Source organism: Furipterus horrens, unplaced genomic scaffold (genome assembly GCF_987537825.1).
Source record: "Furipterus horrens unplaced genomic scaffold, mFurHor1.1.pri manual_scaffold_9, whole genome shotgun sequence".
Lineage (NCBI taxonomy): Eukaryota > Metazoa > Chordata > Mammalia > Chiroptera > Furipteridae > Furipterus > Furipterus horrens.
The window spans coordinates 991,561-1,007,992 of record NW_028327179.1 but is presented as its reverse complement, the minus strand read 5'-3'; the positions used below and the strand labels follow the sequence as shown (position 1 = coordinate 1,007,992).

The following is a 16,432-nucleotide window of genomic DNA, read 5'->3' as shown; positions in this document are numbered from 1 at the left end:
CCTTCTGGTTCCCGTGTCTGTTTTGTTTTGCTCTGAAGACACTGAAAAGAGAGTTTATCCAGACCGTAAACAGGACTTTTTACTGAAGTTGTGAAAACCCTCCTGTGTTGGGCCTTGTTCACACGGCGCTTCCTCCCCAAGGCCCTGTGTCCGGCCCAGCACGGTGCGGCCGCGACCTCCCGCGGGACAGACCTGGATGTGTGGTGCCCTGTCTCCGCCTGCTCTGTCCCTGGGAGCCCGGGAAGGCGAGGACGGCCCTGCTGCCGCCTGGGCAGCGTGTAGGGCCTCGTGACACCTGAAGCTTTCCGGCCGCTGACCTCCCAGTGTCCCCTGAGGCCAGTGTGGGTCCCAGGAGACCGCTCTTGCCTGCAGTGCGCAGGGCCTGCCGTCCTGAAGGAGCGCCTGCGTGTCCAGAGCGGGGACGAGCGAGGCCTCTCGGCGTCTGTGTATCGCGGCCGTTCAGGACCTGTCCCCACGTCCTTGTCCTGGGTGCAGCTGTACGGCTGACGCTCACCCATGCAGCGGGGCCATCGTCACGTTGTCTTACCGCCTCGTTGCGCACAGAAGGGAGGCAGTTGCTCAGAATAAGAGGAAGAGGTGGGGCCTGAGCGGGACTGAACTGCTCTTCTGCGGCCTCTCCCTGGGGCTGGGTGAAGCCAGCGTGTCTGAGTGACTTCTGAGGCTTCCTGGTGTTAGTTCCGATGGGCCGTAGCCTTTTCTGACACTAACACCTTAAAATCAGGGCTTCGTTCTGAGTGTGAGGCCTCCTCCTTTCTCTGGCTGGTCGCAGAATTCCGGCTGCTGTGATGAAACCTCAGAATCGTGATGCACAGGGAAGCCAGGCCCGAAAGTAGTGAATAGGAGCTAGATTGCTGCTGCAGAGGATGGCCCGTGGTTTGCCCGTCTGGGGATGTGGTTATTTCTTAATATTTGAATGATGACATTTACTGTATAGTGAGGATATCGCTTCTTAGTGTGAATTAATAGTGAGAGACGTCTCCACCTGCGCGACACGGAATGCCCCCCCGCCCCCCGTGTTCTCGGGAATTTAACCTGCATGTCCCGCCGTGCCCGCCTGGGCAGACAGCTCGGACTTGCGCAGGTTTGCCCTGTGGCTTCTCGATTGGGCAGGTCGGGTTCCGGGCCTGCCTGAGGCCACGCAGCTGGTGGCAGGGACAGACTAGGACCCAGAAGCCTGACTGATGTGGAGCCCTCTCCTGCGCCGCAGCTAAGTGGCTGGGATGAGGGCCAATACGTTTCAGAGCTACCGTTCACCAGCCGTTTTACGAACCCAGGAAGAGCATCTTCGCGTCAAGTCTGCGTAGTGAAGTGGGCTTCCATGGTCCTAAAAGCCAGCGGGTCCCCTCGGCTCCGGGTGTGGTGACTGAAGTAACGGCGGCCTCGATGACTTTGTGGATATGGCGCGGGACTCTGTTGTGTGGCCCAGGGGGTGTCCCGGGGAGTCAGACCAGGTCTGTTTCTGCTTCTCGCAGGACCAGCTGCTTTGCGTGTGTGGGGCTCTGCCCTGGCCTCTCAGGAGGCTCGAATGGGGGTGGGGGGTTCCTCCCTCCCCGTTTGACTCAGGGAGACCCGCGGCCCTGCCTTACTGACAGCACCCCAAGGCCACCTTTGTAACTTGGGGAATAGCAACTTGATGTATTCAGACGAGCATCCTAGGAGGCGGTCCCCTTAGAGGAGCCTTCGGAGCTGTGGCCACGCTCTCGCTGGCCGTGGCTGTGCCGGCACCTGCCGTGTGCGGGACTGTCCTAGGGTCCTGCCCTGGCCACACTCCAGGGGTCACTCCTGCAGGAACAAGCACCTGGTTACCCTCCTTGCAGGGACCCAGCCCCACACAGGCGGTGACAGGTTGGCCGCGTTCATGTGCCCAATGGGCAGGGCGTCATCCAGGGGATGTGCAGTCACAGCCCCTGCTCAGCACAGGCGCAGGCCCGGGGGGTGGCAGGAGGTGAGGGCAGCTGCCTGGGATCGGGGCACGGCGGCCCTCAGGCCCGCTGCTGGGAGCGGGGTCCAGGTTGGCACTGGCGGGAGGCAGAAAGCCTTGGGGGTGCCCTTCGACCCAGTATGTCATCTTGTGGGAACTTGCAGGGAGACTCCGGTCACAGAGTCCCTGGGGGATTGGCCACATACCCTGTGGCCTGACACAATGTTTCATCTCTGAAAATAACGTTCCAGAAGAACTTCCTGATGCTGCAGGACGTTTGTGACTTTCAGTGAAATTCTAGTCAAGGAACAAGAGATGGTCCTGTCTTAGGATGTGAGTTACCACCATTGGATGAGGCTGCCCTTCCCTGGGGCTCCGGGGAAAGATTCCAAGGAGCGGACGGAGGTGGGAGCCAGGCTGGGCGAGCACGCTGAGCTGACGTGGAGCAGCGGCAGACGCTGGGACCCTGGAAGTCCCCGAGGGCGGGTGCCGTGCCTCCCGCGTCTCTGCTCTGGGATGGGGTGTGTGCCCGGCGGCCACACTGGCTTCCTTTGCACACTGTGCTTGTGAGGGAAACGGCCGTGCTCTCTCCCTGGTGACCTGGGGACGTCAGTGTGTCCCTCCAGCGGGCTTGCTGCAAATGTCTGTGTGGAGAGAGCTGGGAAGGGGACAGAGGGAGCAGCTGGGGGCTGACATCACCCTACACTCCCAGTGACCCGGGGCCAAAGGCCTTCAGGGCCAGCCAGTGGGGGCTTGAATGCCGAGCTGGAGCTCCGGATGTTTGGTTTTACTCCAAAGCCACTGGGGACAGTGGGAGGTGTCATCACACCCAACGGCCTTTGTAAATTCAGCGGTTAGGAGTCCACAAGGCAAAGTGACTCCTTGTAGTCCCAGGTGCAGCGGATCGGTGTTGTCTCCAACTTGCAAAAAGGCTTCAGGTGTCCCGGGAAGGACAGAGCCCTGCTGTGTGTCCTCAGTCGCCAGGGTGACCTGGCGCAGCAGCTGTGGGGCCTCCAGCAGACTCACAGTCACACCTGCGGGACACTTTGATCTGAGGAAGCAGCCTGGCGGGGGGTGCAGGGTGAGACCCCAGCTCTGGGGAGGAGCGTTGCCAGGGCGCTCAGGGTGGGCTGGGCCGTGCCCTGGGTGGGGACCAGGAGAGGGGGCTGCACTGCCGCTCCGGGAGCACCTGCGTCCCGCGTCTCCTGGCGCGGCCTCCCCCAGGGCTGTGGTCTGGGCAAGCGGGAGCATGGGCCCCGGCTGGAGGCCACTGGTGCCAGCCCTGGCTGTGCTGGCCCTGCTGCCGCCCGTCCCCGGGAGCCGCTCAGATGAAGGTAAGTGGCCTTTACCAGGATCTGGCAACGTCCTTTGCTTTTGCCTCCCTCGGTCAGCCAAGTCACTGAGATGAGCCCCAGCACCGGGAGGTCCGGGGCCGGCAGGGAGGATTGGGGCAGCGTCTGGAGATGCAGGTGCATTGCTGCGCACGAGGGCCCGCAGGAGCCGCCAGCACCTGGAAGCGACGGGCGCCTCTGCTTCCCGAGAAGCCCTGCCTCGGGCCTGCACAGCCGCTTATGCGCTGAGGTCTCGGGGGGGGGGGGGGGGGGGGCTGCCTGCCAGGCGTGTCCCCGGGTGCCCCCACATGAGCTCCGTCCAGGGGCAGGGGCCCTGAAACAGGCGGTCCTGACCTAACACATCGGACCCTGGACCTGCCCTGGGAGCTGAGCCGCGGGGCCGGTTTCTCACGGGGCGTCACGGCCGCACTGCTGTGCGCTGTGTGCTCCGTGCACACCTGTCTGAGCTGCCGGCGGGACCCCTCCCCTGACACTGATGCACCCCATGCACGCACCACATCGGGAGGCCGGGCCCTGGGGGGCGGCCTGGGGCTCCCGCCTGAGGCAGCTGTGCTGGGACTCCCTCTGTCACCCCAGAACTGAGCCCTCAATCCGGAAGCCCCCAGGAATCGTCCTTTGAAATCACAAGCTGTTGGAGCAGCAGTGACCCCGGTCCCCGTCGCCAACCAATGTGTGCAGCTGGGGCAGCGGATGGCACCCTCCATGAGCGAGTCCAGGTAGGTTCGGGGATGCAGGTGGCCCTAGGGGCTGTTGGGAACCGTGTCTGAACTTCTGGCCCTTTGGATGCTGCGGGGCAGTTTGGAGGCGCAGCTGTAATGTGTCCCCGCGGTAAAGGACCATGTGGGTCACCCTTCTGGGCACCACGTCTCAGCTGCCGACTGGGATTCACAGCTGATGTTTAAACAGTTCGCTTTCTGTCCGCTTAGTCGGGGCCCCGTCACTGTCCCCAGTCCCTGATGAAGGGGCCTCGGCCACAGCAGGCTCCGAGTGCTCTCTGGGCCACCCGGAGGGTACGAATGCCCACCTCTCCCCTGCCACACTTCCCCAGTGCCAGTGCGGAAGCTGGGCTGCACGAGGCCCCACCTCCGCTGGCCGTCGGGCAGAGGACACACGCCAGCCTGTCATGACCCTCACGGGCGTCTCCCTGACCCCAGTGCTCCTGTCCTGCGGGCCCCTGCAGCCTGGAGGTGGTGGTCCCTGCCTGTGCCGCGGGGCCCCCACGCTCTGCAGAGGACGTGGCCTCCAAGCGGCTTCGGGGGACAGATGTCACATCACCTGCTGTCCCCATGGGAGCCCCCACTGAGGCAGCCGCATGTGCTCAGACCAGCACCCCGACTTCACAGTCGGCCATCTTGCCCAAAAGGTAGGCTGTGTGAGGCATGGAGGCCAGCGTCCCCCCCCCAAGCCCAGGGGATACCCGACATCCATGGACAAGCCCAGTGAGCCGGAGGCTCCCGGCAGTGGCGCAGTGGCACGGCTCTCACAGCACGAGGCCTCTGTTTCCCACGGGCGCCTGGGGAACCTGGTGCCCTTGGCTGCAAGCCCGTCGTGTGCCCAGATGAGCCCCGTCTGCCTGTGTGTGCCGTGCAGAGCGCACGTACAGAGGGACGCCAGAGCGCAGACGTCGGCCACGGAGCCCCTCACACCGCTTCCCCGGCCATGAGTGTCCGCCCCCTGCTAGGAGGTCTTCTGTCCCCCAGGGTGCTCTGGCCCCAGACCCCGCTGTGACAACCAGTGACTAAGAGCTGCAATCAGGCTGCACAAGCCTTGCTGGTGGCTGCACCCTCCTGCATCCTGTCCCTCCTGGTGACGTGTGCCTAGCGTGTCCTGAGTGCTAACGCTTCTGACCCTCTCCCCACAGCCCCCTCAGCCCTCCTCCAGGACCTCTCCAGGCCCATGGCCCTGTCACACCCCAGCCTGGTCGCGAGGAGCCCAGGCCCTGCACTCAGTGCCACCCCGGACCCTTCCCAGCCCCAGGCCCCAAGGGCACAGCCAATCCTGTCACCCACCGCCTGCTACAAGGTGACACCTGGGCACCTCAAAGTCTCGGGTTCCAGCTTCAGATGGTTCCCGGAGCAGCTCTGTGTCTGGTGATGGACTTCGGGGACGGCGCAGGGGTTCAGATGAGGGTCCGCCGTGCGGCTGGGGCAGTGGCCGTCACCGCCTACCACCAGTACAGCACAGGTGCGCGCTCGGTGCCAGGCTCAGGAGCACACGAGAGGAAGAGCTACGCGATGTGCGGGGACACTGGGGCCAGAGGAGGCCCTGGACCGGCAGGGCCTCTGGCGCTCTGACAACGGAGGCTCAGAGCCTGCGCTCTGCCCGCCCTTCCCGCCCTTCCACCCCTTAACTGTCCCACTGACTGGGGAGGCAGCGTGCGTGACCACTGTTCACAGCGCAGAGGAGGCCAGAGGGTCGGACTTGTCCTGAGGTCGCGCTAATGCGCTGGCCTGGCCTCCTGCACAGGCAGGCGGAGCAGGTTGGAAGCCGTTTGCTGAAATCTGTGGGTTTCGGCTTTCCGTTCTGCACATGTGGTTGGTTTGGTGGACGTTCACTGTGCACCTCTGGCTGCGCTGAGGTTTGGGGACGAGGCCGATCGGGGGCTGGAGAGGGAGTCACAGCCCGGGTCCCGTGGTCAAGCCCCGGGAGGAGCCGCGAGGGGCCCTGTGAGCAGAGGAGGGCGGCCCCCGGGGCAGTGAGGGGTAAGGAAGTGCAGTCCAGCTCTGTGGAGTGGGGACCCGGGGGTGCTTGGGGGCTGGGGAGCAGGTGGCACCCACGCCGCGGAGGGAGCGGGCCAGCTGAGGACGCCACCCTAGGGCCCGGTACAAGTCACCCAACGTGTGAAAGCTGGGGGTCAAAGGCGGCGCTGGGGCCAGACTCACTTCCACGGCCGCTGCTGGTGGCCCTGCTGGTCAGGGACGGGCTCCGCGGGGAGCTCCTGGGCCTCGGCCGTCTCAGACGGCTCCGGTCAGCGGGGCTGCTCCTGGGGGGGACCGGGGACGCCGGGCATGCGTCTCCCACCACCCAGCGGGCCAGCAGCTGCTTCACGTGGAAACAGGCAGGCGAGCGCTGTCCAGGGCACAGGCACCTGTCCTCGTCCATCGGCCGGCCGCTGGCTGGACGACCTGCACCGTCCCCCCTGGCTGTGTCCCGGGGGTGAGGGCAGGAAGGACGGGGCCACTCCTGCCCCTGCCACTGTGGTTCCGACAGAGTTCCCTTGGGGGGCTTAGTGGGACGGCCTGCACCTGTTGTCACTCCTGTGACTCCCACGCACAGAGTCGGCTGCAGAGCCGCACTCGGGCCCGGGCACAGTGAGAACGCCCCCCTTATTAACGGCAGTGTGGAGACAGGCGTGGTGAGCCACGGGCTGCGCCCCATTGCGTACGGGGCCCTGAGCCCCTGCAGGGGCCCCGAGCAGACGAAACAGCCCTGTTCCCACAAGAGACAGCGTGGGCGCCTGTGCGCATGGCCTCCCACGCGGGCGGCTGTGCGTGCGTCACGCAGGGCACCGAGCAGCACCCTCTTCTCCCCTCAGATGGCGTCTACGCGCTCGAGGCCGTCATCCACCACGCGTCCCCCGCGGCTGCTGTGCGGCTCGGGCCGTACCACGTGGCGCTGGGCCGCGAGGCCGCGTCCGTGTCCATGAACTGCAGCAGCGTCCACGGGGGCCAGGTCCTCGCCTTCGACGGCCCCTCCGCGGGCCCGAGAGGTACGCCAGCTGCACGCTCACCACGGCCGGCGCACGGGCCCTTCCCTCCTGCAGAAAACTGAGCCCCTTTCAAAGGAGCCGCCGTCCTGGCTCGGCAGGGCCTTCTCCAGAGGTCGGGAGAACCCCGAGCCTTGTAATGGGAGCAATTTTGCGACCAAGTTGGTTTCCCTGGTCTGTCTGGTTCCAAAGCACAGGTTTCAGATTCTGAGATTTGCGGACCTGAAGGGGGGAGGGGGAACAAACGGGGACCTCAGCACGTGTGAGAAGAGGGACCAGCGTGGAGGCCCTCCCTCCCGCCTTCACTGTCATTTCAGGCACTGTCGTCACGCGTCATTTCTCAGCAGCTTCCACCTACCGCGTATCCTTCTCTGCCCAGACCCGCGGGGGCAGTGGGCCCGCCTGGCGCGGTGTGACCCCCCGGTATCAGATGCAGCGTACGTTTCATTCCGACACACGTCGGGTGCGGTTAGAAGGCCCTGCGTGGCCCCGGGCCTGTGACCAGCTCTCCGAGACCCCGCCCTCCCTCTGCTGGGCGCTGTGCTCACCTGCCTGGTCCCAGGGCTCTTCTAGAAGCCACAGACCTTAGGCTTCCTCGGGAGACATGCGCGCGTGGGTTTCCTGCAGTCAGGGGTGGCCGATGGCTCGATGAGCCCAGACCCAGGGCCCCCGGCCCCTGCGCTGCCCCCAGTACCCAGGGCCCCCGGCCCCTGCGCTGCCCCCAGTACAGTCCTGTTCAGACAAGCAGGCCCTTCCCCACGCACAGCTGTGCACGCAGGGAGGCGGGGACAGTGCCTCCCAGGACCATCCCAGCCCCCCACCCCCATCACAGCTGTCTCAGTCCACACGAATGGAACCGTGTTTGCCACCGACACCGACGTGGCCTTTGTGGCTGTTACCACGGAAACCACAGCCCTGGAGTTCACGTGGTTCTTTGGAGACGCTCCGCCAGTGAGGACTCGCCGCAGGAGCATCAGGAGGAGACTCGGCGTCCCCGGGAGGTGCGTGCACGGTCGCCACCACGGTGCTGATTGTGATGTTGGCTCAGCGCCGTCTGGAGAGGCCGAGCTGCTGCTGAAATCAGTTAGTGACCTCCTCGCACTGGTGCCACCTGGTGCTCCTCTGAGCTGGATGCAGACGTAGGTTGAGAGCAGGCGGTGGAGGGGCGGAGCCTGGGGCCCGGGCAGCCCCAGGTACAGGTGCCATTCCCCCGCCATCGCGGCCTCAGCGAAGTCCTCTTCTGAGGAGGTGACAGTGCTCGCCCACGGCCGTGAGAGATGCATCATGTCATGAAGAGGGGCGGTCACCAGTGTCACGCCTCTGTCCCCAGCAAAGTGTAAATCACCGGGCGCTCTGATAATCCCACAGATGCGGCCAGCTCCCGCCTTCCTGTGACCTGCCCCTCCTGACCATCTGCCTCCCCTGCCCCCCCGCCCCGCCCACAGGTACCGCGTGGTGGTCCAGGCTTCCAATGGCATCAGCAGCGCGGCCTCGGAGCCCCACCACGTCCAAGCGCAGAGGAGAGTGGTCGCCAACCGGCTGGCGTCCGCCTCCTGGGCTCTGGTGGGCACAGCGGTGGCCTTCGACTGCAGGATCAACTTCGGCACCGATGTCGCTTACCTGTGGGACTTCGGGGATGGCGTTGGCAGCCTGGGGAATAGCTCCACCAGCCACGTCTACAGCAGGTGAGGCACTCGGGTCAGGAGGCCCTGCTGTCCTCACGCTCCAGGACCAAGTGACACTGAGGTCCTCGGAGGGGCTGCTCTGCCCAAGGCCAGACGTCTTGCGCGATGGTCCATCTGCATCACTTGCAGAACAAACACGCATTTCCCAGTAAACACGGCCTGGTCGGCCAGGTGCTGCCTGCCCACCTGTCCCCGGTCCTGCACCTCCCACGGCGGGGACCCTCTGCCTCTGCTCGGCCAGGCGCTGCCTGTCCCCAGTCCTGCACCTCCCACGGCGAGGACCCTCTGCCCTCCCTGGCTGGTCTAACCTCCAGGCCACGGGGTTTGTCCTGTGCCTTCTGGGACAGGAAGCAGAGCAGGAATATCTCGTCCAGAGATGCCCAGTCACGGGTCCAGGGTGCCCATCCCATGGGGACCGAGGACGCCCTGAGGAGGGCCGGGGGCCAGGCCATGGCTGCCGGGAGCGCCCCCAAGGAGGGAGGCAGCACATCTCCATGAGGGTGCCTGCTTCTCACACAGCAGGTGACATCCACCTGGGGGTGTGTTGCCCATCCTGACCTGTGCTGGGTGGGCGGCCAGCCCGTTAACTGGGCAGCTGTGGGCTCTGTGAACATGGGCCTTGTGACCGTGACTATACAGACTGGACAGTGAAGGGACCGCGGGTGGAACCAGCACCCCCACGCCTGTGCCTTGTCCCCCCAGGGAAGGAGAGTTCACGGTCCAGGTCCTGGCCTTCAACAACGTCAGCGCCGCCCGCCTCGCGAAGCGCCTCTTCGTGGTGCACCAGCCCTGCCAGCCGCCGCCCGTGAGGAGCTCGGGCCCGGGGCGGGTGCAGGTGAGGCCGCACTGGGACGTGGCATCCAGGCCACCTGCATTTGTCATGAGGGCGCCTGTTAGGCCCCCTGGTCCTCAGGGGAGGGGCACCTGTCTCTGGCCTTCGAGTCCATCCTGCGTCCACTCTGCTGCCCCGAGGTGCAGCTCAGTCCACCGTGAGAAGCTGTTGGTGAGGTGCTTGTCCGGGGCCTGCAGCGCCTTCAGGGACAGGAGTGCTGAGTGTATGTGGTGTCGGAACTGGGGGGAGAGCTAGTCATTACTGAGCGCCACTGTGGCCACAGAAGTGGGTGGCGCTGTGTCTGTCGTGCCTGTGAGGTCTCTGGTTTGGAGCAGCTTCTCCTTTTTAAGGCAAATGTGCCCGAATGACACACAGAATGGAAACCTGTGGCCTGGCTGCACCTTCCAGGAGTTCTCTGTGGCCTCTTGGCCCAGAGGTCAGCTGCGTGACCCCCGTGGGTCTCGGGTCGAGCACCTCCTGCCCCAGATGCAGCAGCGAGGGGAGGGAGCCAGGACAAGCCCAGGGCCAGGCCTGGGGCACGCACATGTGCATGTGCACGTGTGTTTGCACGTGTAAGCATGCATGTGCGAGCAACTGTACACGTCTGTCATCGCAGAGCCGTGTCACTACAGTAGAGTGTGACTGCTCTTCCTTGTTATCAAGTCTCTGACTCCCTGAGTTGGTGGCGCTGTGACATCGGGCCATGCAGCCGAACCCCCCCCCCTCCCCAGGTCCCGCTGCAGCGGGTCCCGCCGCCCCTCAGCACAGCGGCAGCCGGGCTGCCTGTGCGCCGTCCCCGCAGGCCCCGGGCTTTCCCGCGGGAGCCGCTCCCTCGGCCTCCCTCGGCCTCCCTCAGCCTCGGCCCATGAGCGGCCCCCCGCGCCCCGCCAGGCCCCCCGCGAACGTGTCTGTCTGTCCTCACTGACGGGTCCAGAGCCGGCATCCCGGTGTGGAGCTGCTCACGACCCCGGGCCGCGTGGCGAGGAGGGCTGTTATAGAATGCTTCCGTTCTCAGAGGAGAAACAAAGAAAACAACTCTGAATCGATTTAAATCCTGACCAAAGTCACTGAAAGAGAGCGGAAGGTGAAATTCCGTTCGTGACCAACAGCGATGTTTTAGAACCCCATTTCCCAACCCCCAGCGCGTCTCCCCGTCCCACGGTGGCCGGAGACGGTCATCCGAGGCCTCCACGTGGGCGCTAACCCGCCGGGACGTCCTGATACATTGTTGCCCCCGCTGGAGACGTTGTCTCTAAACGCAGCCGGCCGGGGGGGGGGGGGGGGGGGGGGGACACGACACACTGCCCTGGGGGCTCTGCCCGCCCCGCTCTGGAAACCTTCCCCCGCCCCATTGACAGCCCCGTCAGCCCTGCAAGTATTGATCAGCATTTTTCTAATAAACACGTGAAACTCGTTCAGAGTAGCAATGCTGATATTCCCACCAGAACGAAAACTTAGCGAGCTTCCCGATGTACCTGAAGTTCTGGTTGCCCTCAGAATAGAGCCTCAAGATGCTCTGTATTAAGGTCATTTGGAATACGTCTTTATTCTGTTACTTGTTTGAAATATTGCTTACGTCCTTTTGTTTCCAATGATCAAAATTTGTTTTCCTTTTTGCTTCGATTTAAGTTTTGAACATATAAAACATTTATGTGATTTCATAGTCAAAACCATACAATAAGGTAAGAATTTATATTGCTGACTTGCCTATTCATATCTTTACTCGATTTTCTGCTGGAAACTGAAATTTTTCTTGATTTTAAATGATATTAAAGTATATTTTAATATCATATGTTCTTCGAATAATTCTTCTTTCCTCTGATTGCTTTTAAAATTACATTTTTGATATTCAGAAGTTAAAAGAGTTCATGTAATCCAGTCTATGAATCTTTCCCTTTGATATTTGCCCGTCAATTTTGTGCTTAGAAGGGTTTTTCTGATTATGAGTGTGTAAGTACAAATCCTCACTGCTGTCATTGCTTTCCGTTTTGACTTGTCACTGTCCTCTGTGACACAGATGTGGTAGGTGGTTAGGTGCCTCGGGGTGCAGCTCTGGGACCCCCATCCTGCGATCCCACAGACACGCGGGCTTTAACCGCTTGCTCTGGAACAGATCCACTCCCTGCTTAGGGAGCCGCCTCTCTCTTTGTACGCAGGTGTGGAGGTCTCAGCCCGTGACCCTGGGAGTCACCTTTGAAGCCGCCATTGCCTGTGACATCTCCCGAGGACTCTCCTACACCTGGAGCTTCACGAACTCCACAGGGTCACAGGTGCCGCTGCCGCCTGGCGTCAGCACTCGCAGGCAGAGCGTCACCGTCCCCGGCTACTTCCTGGAGCCCGGGAGCTACACCGCACTGGCCAAGGTGGGCTGGCCGCGGGCTGCTGCACCTGCCCAGCAAGCGCTGACCCCCCTCTCCGCAGCCTTGGCGATGCCCCCCCCTCCACACCTGCTCTGTCCCAGAGGAGGGTGGTTTTTTTAAAATTTCAGACTCTTGAGTCCCTACTATGTTCAGGGTTCAGAGAGGGAGCTAAGTGAAATTGGAGACCGTGAAAAATTCACTGTCAGCAGGGCAGCTTACAAAGTGCGGACGCGTGCGGTGTTACTATGTCCACAGACCAGAGCCCCAGCTTTGTGCCAGCACAGATGTGGGAAGGAACATGCTCTCGCCCTTGGCCACTCCAGCCACCGTCGCCGGTGGGCACACAGTGGGGGGCTTATTTCCACAACGGTGACTGGCAGGGGGTTGAAAAGAACTAATTCTTTCTGTGTGGCCCGTGAGTGAAGCCTCAGTGGGAGCTGATGGCACGTTCAGACTCGCCAGTTTCCTGCCAAGTTTCCTTCTGACCTTGAACGAGGCCAGCGTGGGCTCCTGTGCGCACCCTGCCGTCCCCGACGCCCCCTGGTGGTCGCGTTCCAGGTGCAGGTGGAAGGCAGCCCCGTGCACAGCACCTACCGCGTGCGGGTGGAGGTGCGGGCTCGAGCGCCCGTCAGCGTCATCTCCGAGGGCACACACCTGTTCGTCCCCAGGAGCCCCTCGTCCACCGTTGTCCTCAGGGGGACCCTGTCCTACGACCCCGACAGACCTGGGGCCGCCCTCAGGTGAGCGCTTGGGGCTCTGCCCGTCCCCCCCCCCGCCCCCCCCGCCCCCCCCCCCAGCCTCTCTGCCACCGCTCTCTCCAGACTCGGCTCCGGGGCCCTGGTTTATCACTTTAACAATTCTAAGCACCTGGACTCCTATCAATCGAAATACTGTTTCATTTAGGATCAAAACATAAGGGAATTTAGGAGAGGGCTTTCTACGTGGGTGTTGAAAGAGTGACGGATCGCAGACTGGGGGACGTGGGGCTGATAGTCTCGGTCGTCTGTGTGGCTGTGACGGCCGTGGACGGGGGCTCGTGGACCACAGAGGTCCACCCTCAGGTGGAGGCGGAAGGTCGGGCTGCGGGCAGACCTGTGCCTGGGCGGGCGGCTCCCCCATGTCCTCCTGTCACAGAGGCAGGGACTCAGTGGGGACACTGACCCAGTTCACGAGTCTCTGCCTCACGACCGTCACCTCCCACAGGCCCCGCCCCCGGCGGCATCCCTGTGGGGTTAGCATTTCATGTCACACGTGAATTTGGGGGGAAACACATTCCGTCCGTAGCAAATTTGTGACTTTGTGTTGAAACCCCTGGTCTGTGCGATGATTGGCTGTTGCGGGGGTGGGGGGGCTGGATTCCCAGTGGGATGCCTCCCCATGTCATGCCCCTTGGTGCTGGGTCCCCACGCTCGGGCCTTGGTCCTCGGCTCCACCCAGTCCCCTCCCTGGATGGCCTGACCCAGTGCCCACACTCCATCCACCTCGAGCACAGACCCTCCATGGACACCGTCCACACCAGTAACCGGGAACGCGCATCTGAAAAGCGTCCAGGGGCTCCCTGCAGGCCCCCAGGAGAGCCCCTTAGTGACACCGTGGCCACTCGATGCCCACAGCAGGCACGTCAGCCCCTCCAACACTCCCCGCAGGTACCACTGGACGTGCTCCCCAGCCAGCGCCCCTGGGCGCCCCTGCTTCGCCGGGCCCTCTGCCCGCAGCCTGGACACCGGGGCTCCCACCCTGTCCTTCGCGGCGGACTCTCTCAGCAGTGGCTACGACCAGTTCCTTGTGACACTGACGGTGTCCAGCCACGGCTGGAACTCGTCGGAGGCGCGGGTGTTCCTGTCCACCCTCTCCGACCCGGCCCTGAGGTACCCCTGCCCTGCAGTCCCCACGGCGCCCGTCCGGGGCTTGGTCCTGGGAGCCCGCGCCTGGCTGGGGTGGGGACCCGCCGAGGAAACTCGCTGCACATGCGGGACGTGGGGTCCAGACGCCCGCCCGCTGCGCTGACAGTGGGGCTCCCAGGGGGGCGGGTGCGATTTAAATGAACGCGGCCCCGAAGAGGCGGCCTCCTGAGCTCTGCACCCGATTCGCGCGCTGCAGGCTCGTTCGCATCTCCTGGGTCACCTTCCGGGGCGTCCCCGTGAACTGGAACGAGGGGCTCTCGCTGCGGGCGGCCTGTGACGACTGCGGCGAGGCCACCGCGCTCTCTTACTCCTGGGACCTCTTCCGGGTCAACGCGACGGGGAAGGACAGAGAGGAAGGTACAGACCTGGGCGCTGCGTTCCGTGGGCTGAGCAAACAGTTATTTCACGGCTGCTGCTATTCGTTGGCGCAGGCGTATCTGGCCGGGCCCTGAGCCACCACGTCCCCGTCGCTCCTGGTTCACACCCGTGTGGCTGTTGTGACAGCAAAGCAGACGAGGCTCGGGCTGTGCCTCAGCCTGGGGGGCCGTGGAAGCGGCACCCCGTGCCCACGGGGCAGGTTTCCTAGTTTAGAAACAACACATGCCACAGCCACCCTGCCAGGGCCATTGTCCCTCCAGGGCCTGCCGTCCTCAGGGTCCCCACGGCTGGGGGCTCAGCAGAGGGGCCAGGGGAACGGGGTCCTCACTCTGCCCCGCGGCTGTTACTGGGAGCTACTCTGAGACTTTCTTGGGGGGAAATGTGGGTCCTGAGGCTCCTCAGGGAGGGGAAGTCCACGGAAATCACATGTGGGTGTAGCCTGTGGTTAGCGGGCTCCTGGTTGGCCTGGGGTCGTGGCGTCCCCTGAGCGATGTTTTACTGGGGTCACTCTGACCTGACAGCGGGGGGCCTTGCTCCGAGTGGGCGGCCCAGTGCGCTCAGCAGCCTGTGCCTGCACCCTGTCCCACGGGCTTCCTCCACACGCCGAGGCCACGTGAAGCTTCCACACGGGGCGCAGAGGCAGAGGGCCCCATGCCGTCTGGCTGGTGAACATGGGGCGGGGGGCAACGCCCGTGCTCAGTGTCCCTGGATACAGAGGCCCCGGCGGTGGCCTCACTTTCCTCTGGGCAAGCCCTGTCCTCGCGGAACCTGGCCCTGGGGACCGTGGAAGCCAACACCATTGTGAGCTGCTTTTCTATCCTTGCAAAGATTTCCTTGTTGTTGATCCTCTCCCATAAATTCTCCCAACATGGTTTAGAATTGACACATGTAAGGGTTAGAAGCTCGCATGCCCAGACAGTTCTTAGAACACGTGTGAACAGCTGGGCCGGGGTGCAGAGCGGGCAGCGGGCTGCCCTCGGTGGCCCAGGCCTGAGGGAGGGGACCCCGGGGGAGACGGGCGGGCCAGCCGCTGTCCACCACCCCCCGTCTGGCCTGGCAGCTGGTCTGCCCCACGGCTGGGTCTCCTGCATGTGGTTTTCATGTTGATGTCGGGTTTGTTTCAGGCAGAACGTGTGTATGGAATATGCAAACTCTTAGAAACCAAATGTGTTTTTGGTCCAGAGCTTTAACGCTGTGGAATCTCTAAGCCCCTTTTTGCAGGACCGTGGGACTGCTGGGCTCTTTGGGTTTGGGGGACAGACTGACATCATCCGAGTCGTACCCCCTGTCCCTGGGGCCGATCAGGACAGAGCCGCACGTCACGCCTGTGTCATTCTTGCGGGAGCCGTGGCCATGGGTCTCAGTCTGGCCTGACCCCTCAGCCACAGGGACCACCTCCATGGGGTCCTCCGTCACTGTGCACCGTGCTCCTGCTGCTGGGGACACTGAGGTCCCGGACAGGGGTCCATGGAACGAGGGGACCCTGGCGAGCCCGGCCCCTCCCACCCCTGGTAAGTGCTGTCCCTGGTGCAGGTGTGAAGCCTCATCCCCGTGAGCCCCCGCCCGGTGCCCACCTCTGCTCATGGGGCTGCTCTCAAGCCTGCGCCCTCCTCCCGGCCCCGGGACTAGACAGTCCGGCTGCAACCAGAGTGCCCTGCATGTCACCTTCCTCGTCCTTTCCTTCCCTGACAACCAGCAGGTTCCCTGCAGCATCGGGTTCCAAGCTGGACAGAACTGTTTCTGTGCCTATAGACGCTAAGAGAAGTTCACGGTCAGGGATCCAGTCCGGGCCCAGCACCCACCTCCTCCCTCAGTGTCTGTCCCTTCCCTGCTGCCATTCAACGGGGCCGCTCTCAGTCACGGTCAGGTGCCGGTGCTGTGCCCACGCCCTGGCCAAGGCCGCTGCCCCCAGAGTCGAGCCCCAGCCTCGGGGTAGCTGGTGGGCAGCCCCCATGAAGCCTGCAGCCTTGGGGGAGGCAGCGCCCTGGGGACAGAAAGGTGACAGTGGGAGCCAAACCATCATGCCGGCTTCTCCTGTAAGGGACAAGAGCAAGGCCCGCCCCCATAAGGACAGGCCTCACCGTCCGCCCCAACCTCCAGTGACCACGTGTGCCCAGCCATCTGGGGGCAGGGACAGTGACACGGCCTCTCACAGAGTGTGGCCTCCATGGCGGGGGGTGGGGGGGTTGCCTCCTCACAGCAAGGCCTGGGCCTGCAGCAGACCGGGCAGCGGGCATGTCCCCTCAAGGGTCATGGGAACTTCGGGGGGTTGG

At 63.6% G+C, this 16,432-nt stretch overlaps 1 protein-coding gene across 1 annotated transcript in view; it reads left to right on the top strand.

The window, feature by feature from the left end:
- Positions 1 to 3,191: 3,191 nt before the first annotated feature.
- PKD1L1 (polycystin 1 like 1, transient receptor potential channel interacting) overlaps positions 3,192 to 16,432 on the top strand; it is a 60,000-nt gene continuing 46,759 nt past the window's right edge. The window contains exons 1-14 of the mRNA XM_090287764.1: positions 3,192 to 3,276; positions 4,221 to 4,347; positions 4,475 to 4,657; positions 5,156 to 5,478; positions 6,830 to 7,003; positions 7,318 to 7,437; positions 7,833 to 8,001; positions 8,446 to 8,685; positions 9,388 to 9,520; positions 11,674 to 11,880; positions 12,436 to 12,617; positions 13,524 to 13,745; positions 13,978 to 14,138; positions 15,368 to 15,670. Coding sequence (XP_090143890.1) covers positions 3,192 to 3,276; positions 4,221 to 4,347; positions 4,475 to 4,657; positions 5,156 to 5,478; positions 6,830 to 7,003; positions 7,318 to 7,437; positions 7,833 to 8,001; positions 8,446 to 8,685; positions 9,388 to 9,520; positions 11,674 to 11,880; positions 12,436 to 12,617; positions 13,524 to 13,745; positions 13,978 to 14,138; positions 15,368 to 15,670 — 2,629 coding nt within the window. The remainder of the gene's footprint in view (positions 3,277 to 4,220; positions 4,348 to 4,474; positions 4,658 to 5,155; positions 5,479 to 6,829; positions 7,004 to 7,317; positions 7,438 to 7,832; positions 8,002 to 8,445; positions 8,686 to 9,387; positions 9,521 to 11,673; positions 11,881 to 12,435; positions 12,618 to 13,523; positions 13,746 to 13,977; positions 14,139 to 15,367; positions 15,671 to 16,432) is intronic.